The sequence below is a fragment of the Camelina sativa genome, chromosome 12 (genome assembly GCF_030686135.1).
Source record: "Camelina sativa cultivar CO46 ecotype springtype chromosome 12, ASM3068613v1".
Lineage (NCBI taxonomy): Eukaryota > Viridiplantae > Streptophyta > Magnoliopsida > Brassicales > Brassicaceae > Camelina > Camelina sativa.
In genome coordinates, this window is record NC_141891.1 from 5,421,965 (window position 1) to 5,448,537 (window position 26,573).

The window sequence follows — 26,573 nt, forward strand, 5'->3', positions numbered from 1 at the left end:
GGATTAATTGAGTGCAGATAGGTCTCCACACTAAATTTACCATCTTCTTCTGCTTCTTGAATTCATCCACGACACTCTTCTAACTAAAAGATTCCTGCCACGTGAAGTGGTGTAGCTACAAAACATTAAACAATCTCAGAGCAATTATAAAGATTACACATCTCAAAAACTAAAGTAACGAAACAACAAAGTATTGAGAACTTACCGACTTCAATTGAAAACATCTACTCGTAAATCCTTGAATACACGATCAATCCTAGGAAATTACCAAAACAAATAGAAGCAAGGCAGAATTAAACACTTCGAGATTTTTTTAATCCAACACCAAAACAAACAGAAGCAAGGAAGAAACATGTTGGATTGAGCTGAAGCTCAGCAGGAGTATTGTGATGCATGAATATATGTTTTTATTTATGGAAAACCAAGCTGTAAGTCTCCAACAAGTTAGGGCTAAGATGAGGATGGTAATTGCGGATATGCAATAATCTCTTTCTTTATTTACTCTTCAACAATTGTTGAGTATATGCTCGACAATTGTCTATGTTGTAAAAATTTCTATGATGCGTTTGAATTATCTGGATTAGAGATTTGCAGAACTTATTTTGGATCTCTTGATGGAATCTTCAAAGTTTTATTATACGAGACTATGCTTCTGAATTCGCTTTATTGGAAGTGGTTTAGTATGTTGAGTTTCTTATTTGAATTCGTATAATGATGGATATTGAATTATTTTTCACTGAAAACTGTATTATGCGTATTGTCTTATAAGGACATTAGCAATTGTGAGTTACTATTTTTAATAGTAATTTGTATTCCTTAGCTTTATGAAGAGCGGCTGCTGAAATGTTTGCCTATACATGTTGGTTGTTTGGAAATTTTTTAGATTTATAATGATAGTCTATAGATTGTATGAGCTAACAAACTTAAAATTGCAAACATACAAAAAATAAACATAAAAATATATATAACAGAAAAATATATGAAACAACCCGCGGCGTAGCGCGGGTATTATCCTAGTTTTATTCATAAAATAATAAAAATATCTAAAATCAAGTCCATATACATTGGCTTCGGCTTGTCTTTGAAATTGAATCTTGTTCAGAAATGAGTAGTTTGGGTGGGTTTAAAATTAAGAAAATGTATTTTTTGTTCGAAATATAAAGCTTACACAACTCAAAAATTTAAAATTCATTTGATTTTATTTTCATTAGTTAATTTTTGAGTGAATTATAGATGAAACTTTTAACGAAAGTAACCATAGAGAAAAATAAATGAAAAGAGAAAATTTAGTTTATTTACAGTTACTCCCCAAAACTTTGTAAAAATTAAGAAAAGCCCCAAACAAAGAGAAACGACCACGTAAGAGTGGTTTGGATCACTAGACTCGCGAATCGTCATCTTCTTCATCGATCGATATCGTCATCTCTTCGTCATGTTTTGTCCTGGAAAAGTTCAAACCTTTTTGGCAAATCAGACAAAACCCAACAATTCATTAAACAATGTCCAAAACTTGTAAATTTCTCAGCCTCAGATCTAATCCTCTGCCTCCGTTTGGACCGTTTCTCTCCTCCGCCGGAAATTACCGTTTCCTCCGAGCTTCCTCTGCTCTCAGTCTCCTGACGACTGCTTCGAAACCTTTCCACCGTTGGATCCGCGCTTCTTCACGTCGCCGGTTAGTTCTCGGTGGTTTTGGCGGTGCTTCGTTGTGGATGATGAACAACAACAACAACATGTCCGGTAGTTTTGGCGGTAAATCTTTCATTGCTTCCGCGAGGCAGACGAATCCTTCTCCCGTCGAACAGGTCTTTACTCCCTTTTGTTTCAGTTAGGGTTTCGATTCTATAGCTAAATTGTTCAAAGTTCGTAGCTTTTAGGAATTTGGGTTTATCAGTTACAATGGGAATTTAGAATTTGGGTTTTGTTGTTCAAAGTTTGTAGCTTTATGAAAAATTTGAGCCCATTTGTTTGGTGTTAGGCGTTGAATAAGGTGGATTGGCCCGAGACTTTCCCATTCAAAGAAGAAGATTTCCAACGATACGATGAGTACGAAGAGATTACAATTCCAAGCTTTTGTTACAGTCTTACTTACTCTGTTTTGTTCTCTGTAATTCATACTTGAGCTATAGTTTTGTTTTGAGATATACTAAGATCTTGTTGCCTTGTCTACTAAACTTGTTCTAAGGTCTTCGGATTCAACATTCTATGAAACTCCAAGGTTTGTGACACACATTGATGATCCAGCCATAGCTGCATTGACAAAGTATTATTCAAAAGTTTTGCCTCAGAGCGATACTCCTGGAGTGAGCTTACTCGATATGTGTAGCAGTTGGGTATGTATAAATTGTAAAGCCATTCTTGTGTGTGTTATGTTAGAAAGTTTTTATTGAGAATCATCTGAAGTTAAATTGTTGGCTGTTATGATGTTACTACATAGGTCAGTCATTATCCAGCCGGATATAAGCAAGAGCGAATAGTTGGAATGGGTTTGAACGAAGAAGAGCTTAAGCGCAATCCGGTAAAGAAGATTCAATATTACGTATTTACGCTCTTTCAGAGAAGAGATGGATCATCATAGGATCTAATACTCTCTTTCAGGTTCTCACCGAGTACATAGTCCAAGACTTAAATCTCAATCCTAAGCTGCCTTTTGAAGACAATTCTTTCCAAGTTATTACCAATGTGGTAAGACCAAACTTTCCTTTTTTATCTCTAAAACTTGCACTTCTTCATTTGTATCTCAAGTTCTTACGAATTGGTATGTTTCTTGGCATCTGAACAGGTAAGTGTGGATTATCTTACAAAGCCACTTGAAGTTTTCAGGGAAATGAACAGAATCCTCAAGCCCGGTGGACTAGCTCTAATGAGGTTCTCTTTTTTAACATAAACAAGTCTTGTGACACAGTATTATTATACACATATCCTGCATGGTTTCAACCAGCTCACTTTCCTCTTATCTTTCTTTGCAGCTTTTCAAACCGTTGCTTCTTTACTAAAGCAATCTCGATATGGACATCAACTGGTGATGCAGATCATGCTCTCATTGTCGGATCATACTTCCACTACGCCGGAGGATTCGAATCTCCACAGGTATTTCTGTTTATTTCATCAACACACCTTCTATTAGAATCCCTCTTAAGAGTTTTTTTTACTCATGCTGATGATGAACTCGTTCCAACCTGTGATCAATCCAGGCCGTTGATATATCTCCAAATCCAGGGCGTTCAGATCCTATGTACGTTGTTTACTCAAGAAAACTCCCCATGGCTTAAAAAATGGAGATTCAAACACTTAATGTATACTGTGATCTGTGTACTCACAACTGAGATAGAAACCGAGGAAACTAATCTTCATTTAAGACAACTTGGAAGACATGGTTTATATATATAGAATGTGCCATCTCTCAAGATGTTGGAAACTTGGAATACAATCCACCTTTGTTCGAAAAACGTCTGGACATTTTTAACTAACATGAAAATGAAGATACTATACGTACTGACTACTAATGAGTACAGTACGGTAGCTAATATATCTCAGGCTCGGGCCAAACTTCTAAGTTAATAGATCGCAGCCTATCACAGATCCTCGAGCCGACACTTAAACTCAAGACAAAAATGACCTGGTATCCCATATACGGTTCTTCTTACAATGGCTCTGTGATCTTGAGGTGGACCATGAAGAGGATCCACATCTCTGAAACTAATGTAGAAGATGGCATTCACGGCCTTGAGCTTGTCCTTTGACTCCAAAGCTTGTCGAGTCTGTAATATGACCTTGTTTATTTGCAGAGGCACAAAAGACTCCCTCCTCAAGTCTCCTTCCCACAGCGAGAAATAAGCAATTTCAGTATACAGATTAAGCCAGTTGATGTGTTCTCGGATATCTGATTCTTGCACCTCGTAAAACTAATCATGCTCAGTGGATGACATCAACGCGTCACGCGAAACCCACTCAGGTAGATTGCATTTGTATAAATCATCTATTGCTTCGTCATCCCATCGCTTTGTTTCGTCTCCAGTACCTTTTTTAACAACACTTTCCAGAATCATCAAGATTACGATGACAAAACAAAAGAAAGAAAACCACAATAAGGAAAACAAAACATTAGTAATTCACCTTGAATTTTGGGTTTAATTCTACAAACTTCAGTCAGAATCTTCAGATCTTCGTGTACTTACATGTAGAGCTTGTAACACGTGTCTGAAAAGTGAAACGTGAATCGTTGGCTGGATCAATAGCCTCCGCAGTTATATGGTAAGTCATAAGCGCACAGAACTTAGAAGTATATTTATCTACGTGCATCAACTTAAGGTTCGAGCCCTGTAATCAGAGAGGTCAAGAGAAAGAAAAAAATCTATCAAACTAATCACAAGTAGATACAGAATACAAACAAATGGTTCAAGTTTGGTTAAGACCAATCGAGATTTATTTATTGACCTTGTGAAAATTGTACCAATGGAGTCCGATTCTAGCACAAATGCCAACAATGTTATCACGACGGTACTCCTCATTGTTGGCACATTTGTACACATAGATTAAACTATTCGGATTACGTATCTCAACATCAAATCCCTACAAATTAAAACCCACCATGTTCAAAATTACAATCGTTACACAACAGTAATAATTGTCACAACATACCGAGCATAAAGAGATCACACATTAGATATTAATAAAAAAAAAAATCACATTACGAACAAACGAGATTGAAATAAAAAAATAATAATAGCAGGAGCTTTTGCGAACCTGGTAATCGTCTTTGTCGAGATTTTGCGGATGGCAACAAACAAACAAACAAGGTATAGAAGAGAGATTGAGAAATTAACTTTTCTTTACGGTGTTTTTTTTTTTTTGACAACCTTTTTTTATATAATTAAATTGAATTTTTTGGGTTTACAGCAGTCACACACCACTATCTAGAGTTCGAAGGACTGTTTACGACGTCGTTTAAAGGATTGTTACGGCGTCGTTTAAAAGTTAATATCGGCTCTCATCTCATAAGTCATACTAGCCCATTTGGTTTATTAGAACTTAGAAGGGTCTCATAAAAAGTTAGAAGCCAAAATGTAGATAGGTTTGAGAGTGCGGGGGGTACTTGAGTAAAACTTAAAACTTAAAAACTATTCAGTTAAAGCTCTACCCATATATAGTGTAGATTACATATAAAGAATTTGAACCAATCTTCAATTGGGTAGGACGATAGATTCCCGATTGTTGTAGTGTTTCGTCCCCGGCTATTGCCTAATACGTCGCCGATTTTGCCCTCGTCAACAGTAACGTCTTCTTCTTTCTTTTTTTTTTCTCCCTTTCTTTGCATTCCGTGTACAGCAAGTATTGCGAACGTACATAACAGGCCAGCGTAATGAGGTTATCCCCAACGAGGAGTTGTAAGCGAGCTTTTAAGAGAAAAGCAGAAACAAAAAAAAATCAGAAGAAAAAGGGAAAAAAATAAGAGGTCCTCTTATTTAGTAACCTCAATATGCATATAAGAGCTGTGACGTGTCAGCTAATTATTGGGTAAATCATTTAATCGAGAATTTTGTTTTTTTGGTCGACTGATTTTTTTTTTCCGTCTTCCTCTCCCGAGAGACTCTCTCTCTCGAGCTCGAACTAGCGAATCTCACAATCAGAGAAAATGGAATCACAGGAAATGGAATTGGAGGATCTGGCCGCTGAATCATCAAACCTTGGCGATATTAAACTACATGCAACTATGACCGATGCTACCATTGTCGCCGCCCTTACTTTGAACGGTCTCTCTCTCGCCGTCGAGAAGCCTGGTTCCTTCATCGTCGAGTACAACGTCCCTAAGAATGTCAAAAGAAATAACTCTTTGCTTCTCCCCTTTTAATTAAGTGAAAGTTCCTTTATTTTCAATTGATTAATTCAAATCAGTTTTAATTAAGTGAAAGTTCCTTTATTTTCAATTGATTGATTCAAATCAGTTTAATTTCTGAAGAATTGTGTCTCTCTTGTGTTGACTGTTGTTAAATTGTGTTTTTTTTATCTTTGTGTGCAGCCAATGTTTGGGTATATTGAAAGACCATCCCTAGTTTATTATCATGAAGAACTTAAACTGAGTATTTAGGAAGTTGATGCAAGCCCTCTTCTCTTTAGTTATCTGGATTAGTTTGATGTGGCGCAAAGATGAAAACTTGATTGCAGTTCTTGACAGTGTAGAGGAATATAGAATTGATCCTAAAATTGATGTCAATTGAGTATACAATTCTATAACAATGTTGAAATCTATATTCGTCAATTCTATAACTAACTTGATTGCATATAGAATTGATCCATATAGAATTGCATATAGAACTGATCCACACACAATTTTGTTTGTTGACAGTTGTTGACAATGTGAGCTTTAACCAGTTTCAAATGATCTTCGATTCTTTCACCGTTAGAGCTTTATAAAATTGTTAGAAACATTATTTATATATCTGAAGATATGATTTTAAATACATATATTTTTTACATCTCATAATATAGTTATATTATTATATTACAATACACAGTAAAATTAATTTAATTTCGAAAACATGTAGGGAATAATATTTATCATTTTTTTGAATAATATTTACCAATTTTCGAATTTATAGGAGCAAAATATTATGTATATAAATAAATTGAATAGTAGTGACAGTTGAAACAAAAAACGAAAAAAATAGCAGTGGCAGTTTTATATAATATTATGATATATTAAGGACAATTAATAAACTGGAGACATAGCTCTTTGGCGACAACATGTCAGCTTTTTCTAGAGAATGTTTTTCTTTTAATATATAGGGGATGCTTATCATCAATTTCTGAAAAAACAAAATCAAACGCAATTAAAGCCAAGATTTTGCGATGGAATCATATCTAATATAATAAAGTAGGGTTACACCCTCTAAGAAGCTCCCTCCATCCGACACGTGGCACCTTCTAAATTCTTCTTTCTAAAAAGATCTTACTCACATAATGGACTGTACACTATGCATTTGTTAATGGGCTGCAATTGGGTTAATGTCACACAAATATTACGATTCCAGTTGTCGGCTCTTCCCCGACTGTCTCTCTTCCCCACTCCTCCATGCTTATAAGTTCATCTCCGGCAGATCGCCGTTGCCGATCTCCTCAATTCCTCTCATTTCTAATCGTAGGTCTTCGTTTCCTATTTGAAAGTGCGATTTTAATATTCCGAATTCCAGGGTTGTGTGGATCTTTCTTTAATGGAGTCAAGGGATAAACAAAGAAGCCCAAACTTCACCTTCACCTCTCCATAAAAAAATTCAATCAAAACATTAAAACACATTTAATCATATACATTTAACTCACACTTAAATATTAAAACTGAAATAAAATAAATTTGCATTAACTTTATTTCTCCCATCAATTTTATTCAACACACAATAAATTAAATTTAACTCTTATACTTTATGTTTCTAAATTGTAACTCCTATGACTTTCCATCCTATGAATACTCATTTTCTCAATATCTTTCACTCTTTCTTAAATATTATACAACCATACATTTTACACTGTTAATAATATAAATTTAACTCACACTTCAATATACATCTAAAAAAACCAAAAAAGAAACAATCAAAACATAAATAAAACACATTTAATCATATACAATTAACTCACACTTTAATATTAAAACTGAAATAAAATAAATTTGCATTATCTTTATTTCTCCTCTCAATTTTATTCAACACACAATAAATTAGAATTAACTCTCATACTTTTTATTTCTAAATTGTAACTCTCATGACTTCCCATCCTATGAATACTCATTTTCTCATTATCTTTCACTCTTTCTTAAATATTATACATTTTTTGTGTTTTTTGTTGGTTGGTTGTCATTGTTGTATGTGTCAAAAAAAAACAAAATTTAATATTGTTAGAAAAGCTTCTAAATTTTAACTTTAGATACTATATGATATGTATCTTACATTTTTTTTTTTTGAAGATACATCTCTATTGTCCCTTAAACAAACATTTTCAAAATCAACCTATTACAACTTACATACAACTATCTTAGATTATAAAATTAAAAAGTTTTTTCTAATGGAATCTATGCTTAATTGAAGTCATACCTTATTCTTATCTCCAAACTAAATTACCAAAGATTTCCATAAAATATAGCAATGTCTAAACTCTCCTAAACTCACACTTTAATATAAAGCTCAAATACAGACAAAAAAAAATCAGCTACACAATCCCATATTCCAACAATCCACATTTCAGAAACATAACCAACTTTTATATTACCTTTCATGAACAATTTGACAGATCTTATACACGCACCTATCCTATCATTTGGACCAGATAACCCACAACCACTCAACGTCTTTTTTGAAAGTCAATACCACAATCCAAATGCAACAAGAACAATTGATGTGTAAGCTGTAATATAAGACCTAGAAATAACACAAAGGCAAGCCACCCAATATGAAGAAGGATAATGCTCAACTTGTCTTCAAGATAGGAACTCAAAAAATATCAACACTCTTATTTTGTAATCACAAATTCCATAGTAAATGTATTACATTTTTGTTACAACACAAAATAACATGTCCTAATTATAGAATACAAATAGTATAAATAATAATATAATTTAAAATTCAATAAAAACATCAATAATATAACAATTTAAACTTTCAAAAAGATTTTTTAAATTTTTCATAATTTAGAAAAAGATAAGCTGATCATTTAAAATTAACTATATAGTTAATAAATACAAATAAAACAATTCCAAAATCCTAATAAATTTTAACCAAAAAAACAAAATTTCTTGATACAATAGACTTTGTTGGTCTTCAAATTGTAAAGTCTCTCGCATTTATTTTAAAGATTAATTTAGTCATAATAATTTTTAACCAAAAAACAAATTAATATAATAATCTCGTGCAACGCACGAGACTCAACCTAGTATATTTATATACTTGGGCCTCAATCAAAATCCAAAACTAAAACCCAAAACCTGAAGAAGTAAACTTTTTACCCAATTACATTATTACTTACAAGACTTTGAAACAAGAACAATACTTAAGATTAGAACCAAGGGCAACCAGATTTATAGTTCACACACTCCATTTTGCAATACAATTTTACTGTATATTATTACATCATAATAAAATTAGATTTTAATTCTATGTACTCAATCTTAATAAATAACATTTACAATTTTATGATTAATTATTGGTAGTATAATTTTATTATTTATGGTATTATATAAATTAATTGTATAATTTCCTTAATTATTTTTCTTATGGAATTAGTAATTTAAAATTAGTATTAGTATTATTATTTTATGTACATATAAGAATTATATTTTTATATTTATTAAAAAAAATGTTTTATTTCTTAGAATTATCTTATTAATTTTAAAATTTTTTGAAACAGAGTTTTAGTAGAACACATGGCAAAATCTTTAATCTTTAAAATTGACAACAATTTATTTGTTTATATAATGATGTATATCTAAAATCCTTTTTCTTTTATGATTAATTATTGATAGTATAATTTTATTAATTATGGTATTATATAAATTAATTTTATAGTTTCATTAATTATTTTCTTATAGAATTAGTAATTTAAAATTAGGATTAGTATTATCTTTTTATATACATATAAGAATTATCTTTTTATATACATATAAGAATTATCTTTTATATTTATTAAAATTGCTTAAATGTTTTATTTCTTATAGTTATCTTATTAACTTTAAAATTTGTTGAAACAAAGTTTTAGTATAACACATGGCAAAATCTTTAATCTTTAAAATTGACAACAATTTATTTGTTTATATAATGATGAATATCAAAAATCATTTTTCTTTTATGATTAATTATTGATAGTATAATTTTATTAATTATGGTATTATATAAATTAATTGTATAGTTTCATTAATTATTTTTTTATAGAATTAGTAATTTAAAATTAGGATTAGTATTATCTTTTTATATACATATAAGAATTATCTTTTATATTTATTAAATTTGCTTAAATGTTTTATTTCTTATAGTTATCTTATTAATTTTAAAATTTGTCGAAACAAAGTTTTAGTATAACACATGGCAAAATCTTTAATATTTAAAATTGACAACAATTTATTTGTTTATATAATGATGAATATCTAAAATCCTTTTTCTTTTATGATTAATTATTGATAGTATAATTTTATTATTATGGTATTATATAAATTAATTTTATAGTTTCATTAACTATTTTCTTATAGAATTAGTAATTTAAAATTAGGATTAGTATTATCTTTTTATATACATATAAGAATTATCTTTTATATTTATTAAATTTGCTTAAATGTTTTATTTCTTATAGTTATCTTATCAATTTTAAAATTTGTTGAAACAAAGTTTTAGTATAACACATGGCAAAATCTCTAATCTTTAAAATTGACAACAATTTATTTGTTATATAATGGTGAATATCTAATGGTGTTTATATTTGCTTTTAGCTGCTGGTGGGTTTGTCCAAGTTTCATTGTTTTTACTGATGAAAGTTTTAATCTTTTCAGTTTGATTCAAGTTAGTGGGTGATTGATTATCTACTTTGGTGGTTGATGCTTGAGATCTCTTATTCAGATTGATCACGCCTGAAAGGTTTATCTAAAATTTTGTTTTTGGGAACGATGGATATGATCAACGTTCTATCAGATGATATTATTTGCCACATTCTATCTTTCCTTCCGTTAAGTGAGGCTACTTCAACATCTGTCCTCTCAAAGCGATGGCGTTATCTGTTTGCCTACAGAACCAATCTTCATTTAGATGATCAAGAAGTGGGTGGAGGACAAAGTTTCATCGATTTTGTGGATAGAGTATTGTCCGCGTCTGGCAATTTCCACATGAGGAAAATCTCAATAAAATGCCTTAAGAGTATCGACGCGGGTCATGTCACCCGCTGGATGACTGACGTGCTGAAACATGGTGTCTTACATCTTGATATAGACGTAAGCCCCAATAAGCGCATCTTAGTGCCTCTGGAGATGTTCACTTGCAAGACATTGGTTGAGCTTAAACTCTCCGAAGGATTTGATGCTCTGATTCCTGATGATGTTTCTCTTCCATCACTCAAGACTCTGTGTCTTACTACGGTCTGCTGCTACAATAGTGATGGCTGTGCTTTTGAAAAGCTTCTTTCTGCTTGCCGTGTGCTTGAGGAATTATTCATTTCTGGCAGGAGCTGGCAAAGGCGAAAATGCTGCAGCACCGTGTCTTCCTTGACCCTTAAGAAACTTACTATTCTCAGTACTCAGCTTTCGGATTATTGGGACCTGAGTTTAGATACACCGAGTCTTGCCTACGTAGAATACTCTGATAAAGTTCAAAAAGACTGTCCTTATCCTTATGTGCATCTTCCTTCCCTTATCGAAGCTGATATTGCTAATAGCAACCCAACAAATCTGATTAAGGGGTTACGAAACGTTGAGACCTTGGAGTTATCTGGTGCTATTACTTGTCTGGTAAAAGAATGATTTCTTTTTCCTTTCATATTATTTGCATGGAAGTCAAAAGTTTAGGAACCAAAATCTTGTTCAGATATTCCATTATTTCCGTGAAGCAATCCCAATGTTGAGCAAGCTGTCTCGTTTATCTATTACAATTGATTCAGTCTACTACCGTTGGGAATATCTGCCAATACTTCTAGAAAAATCTCCGAATCTACAGACCCTCGTCCTGAAGGTATATAACCAAAACCGGCCCGAAAGCTTATTGGACAAACTCAGGTCGCTAATATCCCCTCTTTCTTGTTTCAGGGTCCAAATTACGACCGTCAATATGAACAAGAATTTGGACATTCATGTCCTGTGAAAGTATTGATGATAACTGAGTATGGAGGAAAGAGTGGAGAGCTAGAGCTTATGGAACATTTGCTAGAGAAACTATCATGTCTTGAGCTTGTAAAAGTTCGTGTTTATGCTATAAACGACGAGGAAAAGTCCCGAATCACCAAAGATCTGCTTATGGTTCCTAAACCGTCCAGTTGCAAGATCCAGATCAAGTTTTGCGAGAATACTAAGTAATAGTACATGATAAAAACAAAAAACAAAAGTTTGTTACATCCTCCTTGTTCGCTAATCTAAGTAAGTCTCTTGGAAGTTTAAAGCTAGCTGAGAGAGGGTACAGAGAAAGTAATAACTATTTTATTTTTTGCGATCTTTATTCTATCATTCGATTCGACAAGACTAAACATACACATAATCAGTAACTTTGAGTTCCATCAAAAACAGATCAGACATCTATATAGATACATCTATACAGCCATGCAGTGATGCACGTACATTTTTTGTATTTAATCAAAAATAGTTTGTCATATCTCCAGATTTGTATTTAAACACGTAAGGAGGAAGAGACATCATGAAAAATCTCTACTGTTCTTCGTCATATCTTCGAGAGAAACATCATGCCAAAACGATTCAATGCTGCATATATATGTATATATGAATTATACCAAATACTTTGGTTCATGGTATATTCACTGTCACAAAACCGAAAACAAATATTACAAACATTGGTAAAAGAGAAGATCCTTTTGGAAACAAGGGAAACCGGTTTTAAGCCAATATACCGATCGTTTTATTGAGCAACCATAGTAGAAGAGCGAGTTCAATTCCGAATATCGTATGCAACCATGATCTATCTACTAGGAATCCATACACAGTGATCCCAGCTTTATTGTTCTCTAGATACGTCACTGCAATAAAGAACAACAACAAAAACAACGTCATTTAAAGTTTTGTAACTTTGTTGAATGTTATATCAAATTATGCATATGAAATAAACTTACCTAGAGCTTGACGTTTTTGGTAAGAAATTGTATTAGCGTAGATGGGATGTATCTTGGTATTATCAAGATCATCGTCTCCTTCTCCTTCTTCATCATCAGATGTATCCATCGAATTAATGCCACATGGGGAAATTTGGGATTCAATCATGGAACCAGTGGGAGGTTCCCCATCAAGATGGTCAAACGAGTCAACTGTTGCGCAAACGTTCCATTTAGCTGCAAGGCTGGTTACGGATTGAGCCTTGTGAGTTATCTTCGTTGCACTTCTCAAACATATGAATACTCCTGTAACCAAACTCAACGAACATAACTGTATATACCAAAACATTACAAAAGATGTTTATTAGTGATGGGTTCAATCCGAAAAAACAGAACAAGAAAACAGAACCAGAGAGAATCTCTTACCGCGAGCTCGCCAACTTCATATATATTAACAGCAATACTAGCTCTCGTAGTGGTAAGCAAAGCCATGAACTTAGTAGCAGTAACAAGAACCAAAGACAAAAGAATGAACCTCCTGAACCGATGGCTAACAATCCTCAGGTTACGACGGATCTTTTGATGCTCGCCGAGAGCTGACCTAACGTCAGCGATCTCAGAGGCGAAACAGCGTGCGAAATCCTCGAGACGAAGAGTCTGAAGATGACAAGTAATTTGGTAGAGAATGCAGACGACGATGAAGATGGTGTTACGGTAAAGCCAAGAAGAGAGCTGGAGAGTGAATGCGACGACGTGGCTAAGAACAGGGTTGATGATGTAAGGAATCTGGTTAAAGCCAGAGATGTACCACCAGATTCTGTAGATTGCTTCGAGTGTTAGTGATGGGAGGACGAAGATCATTAGCCGTTTTCGCGATCTCTGTAATCATCAAGAAACAGAGCAAAAAGAAACATTTACTAATTATAAATATTTTAAAGCGAAGGAAGGCAACATCCGACCTTAGCTCAGTTGGTAGAGAGGAACACTGTAGTCTGTGACAGTTAAATCCTTAGGTCGCTGGTTCGATTCCGGCAGGTCAGAAATTTTGTTATTTTTTTTCATTTTTTTCAAAAAAGACAAAACAACGTCACACTTTAACACAAAAAGACAAAACAGTGTCGGCTACGTTTTTCCTTAAATTTGTCTCATTATGTTCTCTATGCTAAGTTTATCATTATTATGCCTAAACTATCTATTAAAAAAAATAAAATTAACTTTTAAGCAATTTTAAAATTGAAATTCCCTAAAAACAAATTCAAGAAATAAGGAAGAGGTTGGCATAAGGTGTTTTTGATGAAAATATGGTGTTTTAACATTGAGAAAAACTAGATTGATCCAAATTAAGAGATTAATTACTAAAGTAACTCATAAAATATGAGGGTTATATGAGTTATTTTTTGCCTAAAATACCCTTTTTGCTTTGTTAGGAAAAAAATAAAATCAAATTTACCCTTCCAGATTTTTAAAAAAAAAAAAATCAAAATATTTTCAGAAGTCTGCTAGACTAGTTGTGACAGATTTATTTGTGTATGACAGATTTGTTTTTGCTTAACTGATTTATTTTTGTATGACAGATTTTTCATGACAGACTTATTTTGGACGACAAATTTTTTAACTATAGTTATGACAAATTTATAATTGATAACAGATTTATTTTTCACGACAGACTTATTTATAAAGACACCACAGACTTTCACAATACATGGCAGATTTGTAAAATGTATGGCAGATTTATATTCCACAGTTATTTCAGATTTATTTTCTTGATTAAACGTCTGTCGTAACATGACATATTTTTTTACAAGAAAATAATTACTAGGTTGACCTCTAGTGATAACAGATTTGTTTTAAATTATGACAGATTTTTTAATTTAACCAAAAAACTGTCATTTGATAACAGATTTATAACGTTTTAAAAAAATTACTAAAATGACCTATGTGAATATCATAAGTTATGGCATATTTGTTTATGTTATGACGGTTTTTTTGTTTGCTTCCAAAAATATGGTGTTTGATAACAGGTTTATTAGATGTAAAATATAAATATAGTGACAACAAATTTGTTTTAAGTTATATTTTTTTAGTCATATTTTTATTAATTATATTTTTTATAAATCATATTATGAATTATATTTTTAAACTCATATATATAAAGCATATTTTATACATTTAATTTTCTTAAATCATATTAAAAATATTAACATCATATTTTCATATTTTTATATATTATATTATATCTTCATAGATCTTATTTTAATACTTTTTATATACAATTATTTTTTAGTTATAGTTTCATACATTATATTTTTAATAAAAATTATTTAAACTATATAATCTTAAACTTCATAATTTTAAATCATATCTTTATACATAATATTTTTATAAACAATTTTTTGAATATTATTTTTAAACATTATATTTTGAATTATATTTTATTTTTATGAATTATATTAAAAAATAAACATCATATTTTTTAATCATTTTGTATTTTTTAGAATTTTTCAAAGATAGTTCTGTAGTAGTAAACTTCTTTTGTCATAGGTGTGTTATCAGAAAAGACGAAGCTTGCGTTCATCAGCATTGTGTCAGAGACCTTACCAAGAGAGAAATGAAAGCATCACATTATCAAACTGTGACTTAAGATTCTATATATGAATAAAAAGAGATATCTGATTACATGTTTGTTTGCATGATTTTTTAGACCATCAATCCAGCTGTATCCTACTCCATCACTGAACTGTTCTTTCTGGCTGTATAGAATGTGCTGCATTTACCCCAAAAAGTTAAAAGTTATTAGTAAAGCTGGAAAATTTTCATCAAGGCTGCTGGAAGCACAAAGTTTTTGTTATAAAACCTTTGGTAGATAAGGGTTTTTCTCATCATCGAATGCATTGCGTAACACCCATTTCTCGATCCTTCCCAGATCAGGCCTTATCTGCATATACAGTTTACACCACATTTATCACCAATTTTGAAAATTGAGAGTTGAGATTATAAATTTGTGATAAAATAATGGTATGAAACAATCAACGGGAAACGGATCGATGGGTGTGTAATAGAAAGATGAAAAAGGAAAGTATAAAAAATGCCACCTACCATCTTCCACTTTGGATCGATGCTCATTGCGACATTTATAAATTCTTTATCGAGAAAAGGTACACGAGCCTCAACACCCTATGCAGAAGTTGATTTGTTAGCCCTCAAGCAATCATATTGATGAAGAGCTTTGGTCTGTAAACAAATCAACAAGATTCACAAGTTACAAAAAGCAGGGTAAGGAAGAATAAAACAAGAAGTCATGGTCTAGAGGCACTACCTTTCGGCATGTTTCCTCGTGAAATTCCTTCATGTTGGGTGCTTTGTGGAAGTACAAATATCCTCCAAAATTCATCAGAGCCTTCCCCAGAAAGAACCATCTTTACACCAAGCGACTTGATTTTTCTCGACATAAGAAACATTGGAGTGCTGACTCTTATAGTAGTCACGTCATAGGTCTCAACATGGTATATGACTTCTTCTATGGCATCTATACCGTCCTGATATTATCATTAGAAAAGACATAAACAATCAATCACTGAAACAAATATTCACACTCAATGCTCTTGTAAATGTTTAAAAAAACAAACTTTACCTGAACTGAAAAGTGTAACTCGTGGTGCAGAGTTCCTAAATAGTCAGCGACTTCTTTACCAGCTTTAAGATCCGAGGATCCCTAAAATGAAAACAGATGGAATTAGAAATCTTGATGAGCATAGAAAGCTTACGGTAAAACCATTTTGAGAAATTGGGTCAATACCTTCAAACCGATACAAAATGTGTGCAGCTTTGAACCCCACTGAGCAGCTTCTGATTTTTCCAAATGACGTAACGCTTCTGAAGCAACAAGGGATGAGTCTAATCCTCCAGATAGGAGAACGCCAAAAGGCACATCAGTCATTAGTCGTTTTATAACAGCCTGCAATTCAAAGAAAATTATCACATCCATAGTTCCAAAACCAGATCTGCATTTGTCATAGAAGATCTTAAGGAAGATTTACCTTCTCAAAAGTATCGCGCACCACTAAGGGATCATATGGGGTTGAAGGAACCAACTCAGAGAACCACGGGGAGTTGTACCACCTCCTAAGCCCACCTGCAAGAAAGGTTTGTTCCATGAACCTTAACTACACAGTAAAAGTCCCACACAAACATAGTAAATAATAGAAACCCATAACTAAAACCATTTTGATATCCGTGACAACGTGTTCACTACAATGTGAGTCAGCCAAGGAAAAGTCATTATTTGCTTTTAAAATAGATGTGATCTAATAAGAAGTGCAAACCTTGTTTACTAGAATAAATGTGGCCTGGAGGAAAGCACATAAACTGTTCACAATCATCAATAAGTGCTTTCATCTCAGAAGCAAACCAGACAGAACCTGTGGAAAATAGTTTTTTTTTTGGTGAAAGAACAAAATAAGTAATTAATGACAAAAGAAGAATCATCTTATCCACTGAGGTGAATTTCTTAGAGAATGTGAACATACCATCGATACCCCAACCAATGTAGAGTGGATTGACACCAATGACATCCCTTACAGCAATATAGCTTTTGTCCCGGGTATCAAGAAGCACAAATGCAAACATGCTATCCAACATGTCGACGAATTCCTCTCCATGTTCTTCGTACGAAAACACAGGAAAACATAAGTATAATTATATTATATTATATTATATTGACATTATCGAAAGGTAACAACCATGATGAACATAATTATGATTATATATCGTACTGACGACATTCATAAATAATTGCGACACGATTATAACGAAGACAAGTGTAATCCTCTCCGGCGTATTATTTTCCTTAATAATATCATTTTTTAATCTATCACCATCGTGCCATAATTAATAATTATGCTTCAATATTCTTAGGGCTTCTTGCAACGGAGGACCTTGAAATCGCAGTTAGGGGCAATCTTCTTCAAGAAAATCCTCGTCGTGTCCTCTTGAATCACCGTCGTCGCATCATGCTTCTCCACCAGGACCGCTTCAGTGATATCCTCGAATTCTTTGCCTCCGCTACGAGCCACGAAATCAACCAGCGCAGCTTGTACTGGCCCTAAACTTGGGTTATACGCAGCTGATTCAAGGTACCATCCTCTGTACACTTTGTCATCGCACTTCAGCGCCACTCCAGACGTAGATTTGCTGTACGGCGCGTACGATTTGTTCGCCGCCGCTAGAGCCCTGCACTTTAGATGGGGACACTTCTCTGAATCAGAGCAAATCTCTTCGGTATAGAGGATAAGGCTGTTGTATATTGTTATGATTGTAACTGTGGATATTCTCTGTATATCCTACGAGTATCTCGCCTCTGTATATTTCCTTAGATCTCTTTTTATCTCTGCAATGTATCTATATAAACTCATGTAACTCGATTCCTATTCAATACAATACAATACACATTCTTCCCTAATCCTATATGGTATCAGAGCCATCTTGCTAACCCTACGTTTTTTTTTTAACCATGTTAAACCAAACCTCCACTTCTACCAGCCTCACCAACCCATCGGATCCCAACACTCCGATCACTGCGATCAATATGATCAACATCACCAAACTGTCCTCCACTAATTACCTCACGTGGAGCATTCAGATCAAGTCTCTCCTCAAAGGCTACGACCTTGTCAAGCACATCGACTCCACCACATCACCACCTTCCCCCACCACCATGGTTGACGGTACTGCTACACCAAATCCATCCTTCACTACCTAGCAACGCCAAGACAATCTCCTCTACAGTGCTCTCATGGGAACCATCGACACTCCCCTGCAACCGCTCATTGCGACCTCCCAAACAACACTTGAAGCATGGACAACACTTGCATCCACTTACGCCAAACCATCCCGCGGCCACATCAAGTAACTCAAGCAACAGCTCAAGCAATGTGTCAAAGGCACCAAGGTCATTGACGCCTACATGCAGCTGATCAAAACCAAGGCTGATGCGCTTGCGCTCCTTGGTAGTCCCCTTGACAGTGAAGATCTCACCGATATCATCCTTGATGGTCTCGGTGATGAATATAAACCTGTCATTGATTCCGTCCAAGGTCGGGACACTCCCATCCCCTTCCTCGAACTGCATGAGAAGCTCTTGAACCGTGAGATTGCTGTTGCTGCTACCACCCCGTCATCTCCTTTTCTGGTCATGGCCAACTTCGTGCAACACAAGACTCACAACTGGACCAACAACTCTCCTCGTCCTCAAAACCAACAACCACGTCGTCCATATCTTGGGAAGTATCAGGTTTGCGGTACGCAAGGACACAACGCCAAATTCTGTCCTCAGTTCCAGATGGTCTCACAGTCCTCCTCTGGATCATCATTCCGCCCTAAGGGAGCCTCCAACTGGAACCCTCGAGCTTACAATGCCTCTGTCACACCGCCTGACCCTACCGCTTGGCTTCTCGACAGTGGTGCATCCCACCACATCACCTCAGATCTCGCCAATCTCTCTCAACATGTTCCTTACACGGGTTCTGAGACCGTGACGGTGGGCAACGGTGACGCTCTTCCAATTACTCACACTGGTTCACTCTCTTTACCAATCAATTATCGCACTCTCTCCCTTCACAATGTTTTACGTGTACCTAATATAGCGCGCAACCTAATATCAGTAAACAAACTTTGCTCTGACAACTCTGTTTCGATGGAATTTTGCCCCGATCTTTTTCAGGTGAAGGACCTACACTCGGGGGCGCCATTGACCTCTGGAAAGACGAATGATGGCGGGTATGAATGGTCAGCTGCTTCGGATGGATCCCAGTTTTCTGTTTTCAATGTTTCACTTAAGTGTCCTCTTTCTCTTTGGCATTCTCGCCTTGGTCACCCCTCTCTCTCTACTTTAAAACAAATTGTGTCGCATTACTCTTTACCTGTTATCAATAAAGATCCATCCCTTTTATGCAATGCTTGCTCTGTTTCCAAAAGTCACTAACTACCTTTTTCAGTCTCAACTCTCCGTTCCACCAAACCACTTGATCTTGTGTACTCTGATGTATGGACATCTCCAGTATATTCCATCGACGGTTACAAGTATTATGTAATCTTCGTTGATTATTTCACCCACTATATTTGGCTCTATCCTCTACGCCGCAAATCTGATGTTTTTTATACCTTCATTCGTTTCAAATCCCTTGTCGAAAACAAACTAAACACAAAACTGATCACTCTTTACTCTGATAATGGTGGGGAATACATTGCCATGTCTAAATACCTAGCCGATAATGGGATCACTCACCTTACTTATCCCCCTCACACACCTCAACATAATGGGTTCTTTGAACGTCGTCACCAACATCTTGTTGAAACATTCCTCGCCCTTCTCTCTCATGCCTCTGTACCCATCTCTTACTAGAGTTATGCCTTAACCACCGCTGCCTACCTTATCAACCGTATGCCAACCTCTACCCTCACATCATCTTATGCTTTTGAATGTCTTTTTGGTTCTACATCCAACTACACCAAGCTTCGCGTCTTCGGTTGCCTCTGTTATCCCTGGCTTCGGCCTTACACTAATCATAAAATCGATCCTCGCTCTTCTCCATGTGTCTTCCTTGGCTATTCCCAATCTCAAAGTGCCTACCTTTGTCTCAATCCATCCTCGAAAAAGATCTTCATCTCTCGCCATGTTCAATTTCACAAAACAGTTTTTCCCTTTAGCAATATCCACCGTCCCAAACACAGTTCTCTGGTTTCCATCAACGGTGCAGCTTCCCAGTCATCTCTGCTTCTCTTCGTCACCAGCCACTTCATCCCCGAGTGTCGCTCCAACACCACCGTCACCACAGCCACCGCAAACACACTCGCATATACCAGCGCCTCCTGAATCCAATACTGCTTCACGGGCCACCACTAGTGGGCCTCATCAACTTGGGCCCAATGTTTTCCAGCCCACTATCAACGCTTCTTCCTCTCCGCAAATGCAAAACACACACTCGATGGTCACTCGGAGCAAGAACAACATCTCCAAACCTAATCCTTGTTTTGCGATGATGGCCTCGACGATCAGAGAAACTGAACCAACCTCCGTGGCACAGGTTTTAAAGGACGACCGCTGGCGAGCTGTTATGCGTTCCGAGCATGACGCTTAGATCCTCTACCGCACTTGGGACTTGGTTCCCCTTGATCCATCTTACAAGCTCGTCGGCACAAAGTGGTTTTTTCGTATCAAACGCCTTCCCAATGGCACCATTGACAAATACAAAGCCCGCTTTGTTGCTAAGGGGTTCCATCAACCACCTGGTGTAGACTACGACGAGACTTTCAGCCCTGTTGTTAAAGCAGCCACCATCTGTCTTGTTCTTGGCCAAGCAGTCGATCGAGGGTGGGATCTCCGACAACTTGACATCAACAATGCCTTCCTGCAAGGGAATCTCGACGAAGATGTTTATATTGCACAGCCGGCTGGCTTTGTTGACCGTGATAAACCCGACTACGTCTGCAAGCTCCGGGAAGCGCTGTACGGTCTGAAACAGGCCCCTCGAGCGTGGTACAATGAGCTTCGCACCTTCCTCCTTGCCTCAGGTTTCACCAATTCTCTCTCCGATGCCTCTCTGTTCTCTCTGCTGCGCCCAGGACTAACACTAGTTGTCTTAGTCTATGTTGATGACATTGTTATCACGGGTAATGACTCCTCTGCCATCGAACGTTTCATTGCTCTCCTTGGGGCACGCTTCTCTCTCAAGGACCTTGGTGCTCTCAGCTACTTCCTCGGCATTGAAGTCCATCGCAGCTCCAACGGTTTGCTTCTTACACAACAAAAATACATCACCGATCTTCTAGCTCGAACACACATGCTGAATGCAAACTTTGTTTCCACTCCCATGGGCTCTGAATGTGATCTGAAACTTCATATGGCACTCCTCTCTCTGATGGACGTGAATATCAAAGTGTTGTTGGGAGTCTTCAATATCTTCAGTTCACGAGACCAGATGTAGCTTTTGCTATGAATAAGCTGTCCCAGTTTATGCATCGTCCCACTGACATCCACTGGCAAGCTGCTAAGCGTGTTCTACGCTATCTTTCTGGCACCCGCAATCAAGGTATCTTCCTTCGGCGAAACAATGGTCTGAGTCTTCATGCCTTCTCCGATGCGAACTGGAGTCGGGATCGTCAGGATTACGTCTCCACTGGTGCATACATTGTCTATCTCGGCGCCCATCCCATTGTCTGGTCCTCGCGAAAACAGAAAACAGTCGCTCGTTACTCCACTGAATCAGAATACAAGGCCGTTGCGGATACAGCTGCTGAACTGTGCTCGGTTACTAACCTCATGTCTGAGCTGGGAATGAAATCTTCAACTCAAACGGTGATCTACTGTGAAAACATTGGTGCAACCTATCTTGCCGCGAACCCGGTTTTTCATTCTCGTATGAAGCATGTCGCCCTCAATTATCACTTTGTCAGACAAATGGTCCAATCTGGTTTTCTTCGAGTCACCCCCATTTCAGGTAATGATCAGCTCGCGGATGCACTTACCAAACCATTGCCTCGACCGCGGTTCGAGCTTTTGAATTCCAAGATTGGGCTCTCTGACGGTCGCTCATCTTGCGGGGGCGTATAGAGGCTAAGGCTGTTGTATATTGTTATGATTGTAACTATGGATATTCTCTGTATATCCTACGAGTATCTCGCCTCTGTATATTTCCTTAGATCTCTTCTTATCTCTGCAATGTATCTATATAAACTCATGTAACTCGATTCCTATTCAATACAATACAATACACATTCTTCCCTAATCCTATATTCGGAGGTGTCCAAGAGGACGAGTTTGTTATCGCGGTGCGCGAGAAGGAGAGGGTAGTCTTTCGGGAGGAGATATTCAGGGCCGAAACTCTCCGGCATGAGGCTCTCGATGCTCATGTACTCGTCTTTGCCCTCGTCTGGTTTTTGGATCAGGATTTTGACTTTAGGAAGGGTGCCCAATTCCTGATAGAACTGGCGGCAGTGGCCACATGGCGCACCAAATTTGGTACCGTCATTGGAGACGGCTATATGAGTGAGCTCTTCTTCCACGGAGTTGAGAGCGAGGTTGGTGACGAGGAATTGCTCTCCGTGGATGGAGTGGTGAAGAGGAACGCCTTCGAATTCGACATTGACGCCTAAGAAGACCTTACACTTTGATGTGAGTCCAACGACTCCAACTTTGAATTTGGAGATTGGAACCCGAGCGAGAAGAATGGCCTTCTTCATCAGCTTTGGAAGGTCACGGGGGCCGTGGATGCCCACTGTTGCTGCTTTGCTAGGGGTGTATACGAACTTGTTCTCTTGTGCCATTTTTCTCTGTTTGATTTTGTGTTTTGTGTGTTTTGGGATGTATTATGTTTTTGAGAGAGATTAGAAATAAGATGAGAAGTGGAGGAGAAGCAAGTCCTTGCCTATTTATAGAGGTGTACATGTTTGCGTTGTCTGTGTGCCTTACTGTAAAAGTACTTTTTACAAGCGTATTTACATCATTCCATAATATTTGATTGACCCTCAATATAACTAAAAAGTTGATTGTGACTAACAAGATTCACCTAATCACCTTTTATGCAAATTAGTTAGGGTTATATTTATAATTTATAGTAAGTAGTAATGTAATGAATAGTGGTAAAATATTATTTATTGGTCCTTAACTCGTAATTATAAACTTTTTGATGGTTTGAATAGCAAAGGTAAAAGATAATATGGTGGTTTTTTCACATACGCAACCAAGATAAAAAAAAAAAAAAAATAGGTGATTGTTATGACTCTTTGAGACTCATGAATTCTATCTTATATATTACGCAAAGTAGTAAGGTTATTTCCTAGATTAGTATGAACTATCATCATGAAGAGCGGTGGAAAAATTATAATTCAATAGTCTTTCAACTCTTAAATTAGTAACATTTTGATGGGTGGAAGTAATATAGAAAAAAATTAATCACATACGCAACCAATTTTTGTAACTACAAGACAAAAAATGACCGTAACTATCAAGTTCATGAACCAATTTTTGTTTTTGTTTTTGGTAAGATTCATGAACCATTTTTTTATAATTAAGTAAAGTAATTAGGATTATTTTTAGTATAAATAATGTAATGAAGAGTAGTAAAAAGGTAATGGAATAAAGAGTGATAAATAAGGATTAGCTTAATAGTCCTCAATTCTGTGACTATTTTGATAGTGTCACGTCTATATTCAAATTTGTTATAGAATATGTGTTCGAGTTATTCAGAAAAAAGTATTTTAATCATGAATAATGATAATCGAGTCCATTATATACACAAATTCCGTGTGTCTTTTAAAATTGCCAACCACGTATTACTAGATATGTGATGTGTCTACATGTTGAATGCTTTTTTAAACTGTGTGTTTACCTTGTAGGTAATGCACACACAAGATTACAAATAACATAAATGACTCACAAACCATTTTTCAAAACCAATTTCTTTAGAGTAGTTAGCATTACTTTATAAGTAGTTTTGTATAAATTAACTAAAAAATGGTACACAAAAAACATCGGTCGTATTAATTAGTATCATTTTCATGGTACCTATGGATTAGTAAAACAAATAGAAATTGAGTATTTATTCATAAAATGATACTAATAAATTGATTTCATAGTGTGACAAGAAGTATATTTAGTCCGCGATATACACATCGCGCTTTGCTTTATTGTTAAAATTGTGAAGAAAATTTGCCACTGGTCAATGGTCCACTTATTCTCCACCTTAGTATATGTTTGCAAATGAGACTTTTTTATATTTACTTATTAATGGAGATTCATTGATCAAAGACATCCTTTTTTATTTATTATGCTTTTGGAAAAACAATTTAGAAGTTTTTTTCACATTTTTTAGAAAATAGCAATCCACAAATAATATTCGTAAGGTGCCATTTATAAGAACAAAGTGATTTGCGATTGTAAAAATTACTTAATTACTAGTTAGCTACATTAACAAAACATTATGAATATTATTATTCTGAAACTGAAAGGTAACATGATCCCAAGAAGAAAACATGACATAATTATGATTCTATATCATGTACGAGACATTATTAGAAGGTTTAATGAACCCAACCAAGAAGTAAACAAAGCATTATAATTATGATAGGATAATAAAATAGTTTAATTAATAACGAAGACCAACATTCTTAATTAACGTTTTTTTTTATGGCATCACGTAGCAATGGAAGACTTTGAAAAAGCAGTTGCGATCTGCGATAGTCTCTAAGAGCATCTTCGCGGTGCCCTCTTGACTCACCCTCGCATCATTCTTTTCCACCAGGACTGCTCCGACGATCTTATCGAACCCTTTGCCTCGGCCACGAGCCACGAAATCAACCAGCGCAGCTTGTACCGGCCCCAAACTAGGGTTAGACGCTACTGACTCAATGTACCATCCACTGTACACATTCCCCTTGTCGTCAAGCAGCGCCACTCCCGACGGAGAGTCAGTGTACGGCGAGAACGAATTGTTTGCCGCGGCTAGAGCCTTCCTCTTCAGATGGTAACAGTAATATTCCGCGGCTAGAGTCTCTCCTGAGGCAGAAATCGGGAGGCTGAGGCAGTTATCGCGCTTCTCGAGAAGGAAAGGGGTACCGTTCGGGAGGATTCTGTCGGGTGTGAACCTGTCCGTAAGGAGGCGTTTAAGGCTCGTCAATGATCCTTCTACATGCTTTGATGATCTGGTCAGGATCTTGATTTCAGGTGCGTTGCTGATCTCCAAAAGAAACTGGCAGCAGTGTCCGCACGGCGTGCCGAATTCGATGCCGTCAGTAGAGACGGCAACGGCTAAATGACTGAGGCCTTCCTCGAAGTTGAGGGCGAGGTTGGCGACGAGGAACTGCTCGGCGTGGATGGAGTGGTGAAGAGGAAGACCTGGGAAGTCGACATTGACGCCTAAGTAGACCTGACCCGATGATGCGCGTCCGACGGCTCCGACTTTGTACGTAGAGATTGGAGCCCGAGCGAGTGACATCGCCTTTTGTATCAGCTCTGGAAGTCTCTTGTGTTCGGTGACGCCTTCCGATATTGCTTCGTTTACAGTGAAAACGAACTTGTACTGATCGTTTGCTATTGTCGCGTTTTGAGGTTGGAAATAAGATGAGAGGTTGGGCTGTTGTGCCATTGTCTCTGTCTAATTTTGGGATCGTGATTTTATATTTTTTGTTGAGAGATGGAAATGAGATGAGAAGTGAGTTAACATCTTTACCTATTTATATAGGTGTGATGTGTTGCGTCTCTTAATGTGAAAGTACCTTTTTAAAACCGCGTTTACGTCCAATGTATACGCAAACAAATGAAGAATAGCGTGTAAACTGTAAACTACAAGATACATTAAAAGGTGATTGTGACTGTCAACTGTCAAGGACTCACTTTTTAAGCATAGTACTGAGGATTAAGTTTTCTAGTTTTAGTATAATCTATAAAGTAATGTTGAGAGATCGAACAACATAATTTTTCACTTTTAAACTTTTACGCGTTCAAGTTGATATGATACATCTTAAAACTTTCGTAATTATACATTTATTAGACTAAGCTTTCATATATATTTGTTATGTTTACGACCGCTCTAGGGGAAATGACACAGCTTTATTCTTTTGTAATTAGACAGTTATTAGGGGTTCAGAAAGAAGTTGTAATTAACCATCTTCAATGAGATATATATATATATATATATATATATATATATATATATATATATATATATATCCATTAATCATGAAACTCAACTCTTCTAAAATTAAAATAGTTTGACTGTTCCTCAATTGTGCACTTCGTAGGAGTTGGC

The 26,573-nt window shown here is 35.9% G+C and overlaps 3 protein-coding genes and 5 pseudogenes across 6 annotated transcripts; 2 read left to right on the forward strand and 6 right to left on the reverse strand.

Moving 5' to 3' along the window:
• Positions 1–1,258: 1,258 nt before the first annotated feature.
• On the forward strand, positions 1,259–3,446 carry LOC104730370 (uncharacterized). Its single transcript, XM_010449531.3, has 8 exons — positions 1,259–1,802; positions 1,976–2,043; positions 2,183–2,330; positions 2,435–2,515; positions 2,596–2,682; positions 2,780–2,865; positions 2,967–3,087; positions 3,192–3,446. The coding sequence occupies exons 1-8, from the start codon at positions 1,500–1,502 to the stop codon at positions 3,267–3,269; spliced, it is 972 nt and encodes a 323-aa protein (XP_010447833.2). The 5' UTR covers positions 1,259–1,499; the 3' UTR covers positions 3,270–3,446.
• LOC104733221 (UPF0725 protein At4g29550-like) lies at positions 3,351–7,071 on the reverse strand (annotated as a pseudogene). The gene is made up of 4 exons (XR_015574780.1): positions 7,021–7,071; positions 4,435–4,569; positions 4,114–4,317; positions 3,351–4,018 (listed from the first exon to the last, which is right to left on the reverse strand). The product of XR_015574780.1 is annotated as a UPF0725 protein At4g29550-like (transcript).
• A 3,230-nt stretch (positions 7,072–10,301) lies between these two features.
• On the forward strand, positions 10,302–12,320 carry LOC104733222 (F-box protein At4g22280-like). Its single transcript, XM_010452819.3, has 3 exons — positions 10,302–11,467; positions 11,544–11,687; positions 11,762–12,320. Exons 1-3 carry the CDS (start codon positions 10,634–10,636, stop codon positions 12,026–12,028), a joined length of 1,245 nt encoding a protein of 414 aa, XP_010451121.1. The 5' UTR covers positions 10,302–10,633; the 3' UTR covers positions 12,029–12,320.
• Positions 12,253–13,647, reverse strand: LOC104733223 (uncharacterized). The gene is made up of 4 exons (XM_019234136.2): positions 13,198–13,647; positions 12,793–13,102; positions 12,574–12,699; positions 12,253–12,483 (listed from the first exon to the last, which is right to left on the reverse strand). Exons 1-4 carry the CDS (start codon positions 13,630–13,632, stop codon positions 12,470–12,472), a joined length of 885 nt encoding a protein of 294 aa, XP_019089681.2. The 5' UTR covers positions 13,633–13,647; the 3' UTR covers positions 12,253–12,469.
• Positions 13,648–15,262: 1,615 nt separating this feature from the next.
• Positions 15,263–23,138, reverse strand: LOC104730373 (asparagine synthetase [glutamine-hydrolyzing] 3-like; annotated as a pseudogene). The gene is made up of 10 exons (XR_015574781.1): positions 17,298–23,138; positions 17,094–17,189; positions 16,809–16,903; positions 16,568–16,726; positions 16,403–16,483; positions 16,088–16,307; positions 15,868–16,002; positions 15,626–15,706; positions 15,449–15,535; positions 15,263–15,364 (listed from the first exon to the last, which is right to left on the reverse strand). The product of XR_015574781.1 is annotated as an asparagine synthetase [glutamine-hydrolyzing] 3-like (transcript).
• LOC104733224 (cytidine deaminase 6 pseudogene) lies at positions 17,682–18,251 on the reverse strand (annotated as a pseudogene).
• LOC147930194 (cytidine deaminase 6 pseudogene) lies at positions 22,519–23,091 on the reverse strand (annotated as a pseudogene).
• A 1,595-nt stretch (positions 23,139–24,733) lies between the features above and the next one.
• On the reverse strand, positions 24,734–25,990 carry LOC104730374 (cytidine deaminase 7 pseudogene; annotated as a pseudogene). The gene has a single exon (XR_015575394.1). The product of XR_015575394.1 is annotated as a cytidine deaminase 7 pseudogene (transcript).
• Between the last annotated feature and the right edge of the window lie 583 nt (positions 25,991–26,573).

What these genes read in the sequence shown, in the direction of transcription:
- LOC104730370 (XM_010449531.3), top strand. Translation starts at nt 1,500, where the DNA reads ATGTCCAAAACTTGTAAATTTCTCAGCCTCAGATCTAATCCTCTGCCT. An exon ending in ATCCTTCTCCCGTCGAACAG is followed by an intron (nt 1,803 to 1,975) that starts GTCTTTACTCCC and finishes GTTTGGTGTTAG; the next exon opens with GCGTTGAATAAGGTGGATTG. An exon ending in TCCAAGTTATTACCAATGTG is followed by an intron (nt 2,683 to 2,779) that starts GTAAGACCAAAC and finishes GCATCTGAACAG; the next exon opens with GTAAGTGTGGATTATCTTAC.
- LOC104733222 (XM_010452819.3), top strand. Translation starts at nt 10,634, where the DNA reads ATGGATATGATCAACGTTCTATCAGATGATATTATTTGCCACATTCTA. An exon ending in CTGGTGCTATTACTTGTCTG is followed by an intron (nt 11,468 to 11,543) that starts GTAAAAGAATGA and finishes AATCTTGTTCAG; the next exon opens with ATATTCCATTATTTCCGTGA. An exon ending in TACAGACCCTCGTCCTGAAG is followed by an intron (nt 11,688 to 11,761) that starts GTATATAACCAA and finishes TTCTTGTTTCAG; the next exon opens with GGTCCAAATTACGACCGTCA.
- LOC104733223 (XM_019234136.2), bottom strand. Translation starts at nt 13,632, where the DNA reads ATGATCTTCGTCCTCCCATCACTAACACTCGAAGCAATCTACAGAATC. An exon ending in ATGAAGTTGGCGAGCTCGCG is followed by an intron (nt 13,103 to 13,197) that starts GTAAGAGATTCT and finishes TGGTATATACAG; the next exon opens with TTATGTTCGTTGAGTTTGGT. An exon ending in CCAAAAACGTCAAGCTCTAG is followed by an intron (nt 12,700 to 12,792) that starts GTAAGTTTATTT and finishes TCTTTATTGCAG; the next exon opens with TGACGTATCTAGAGAACAAT.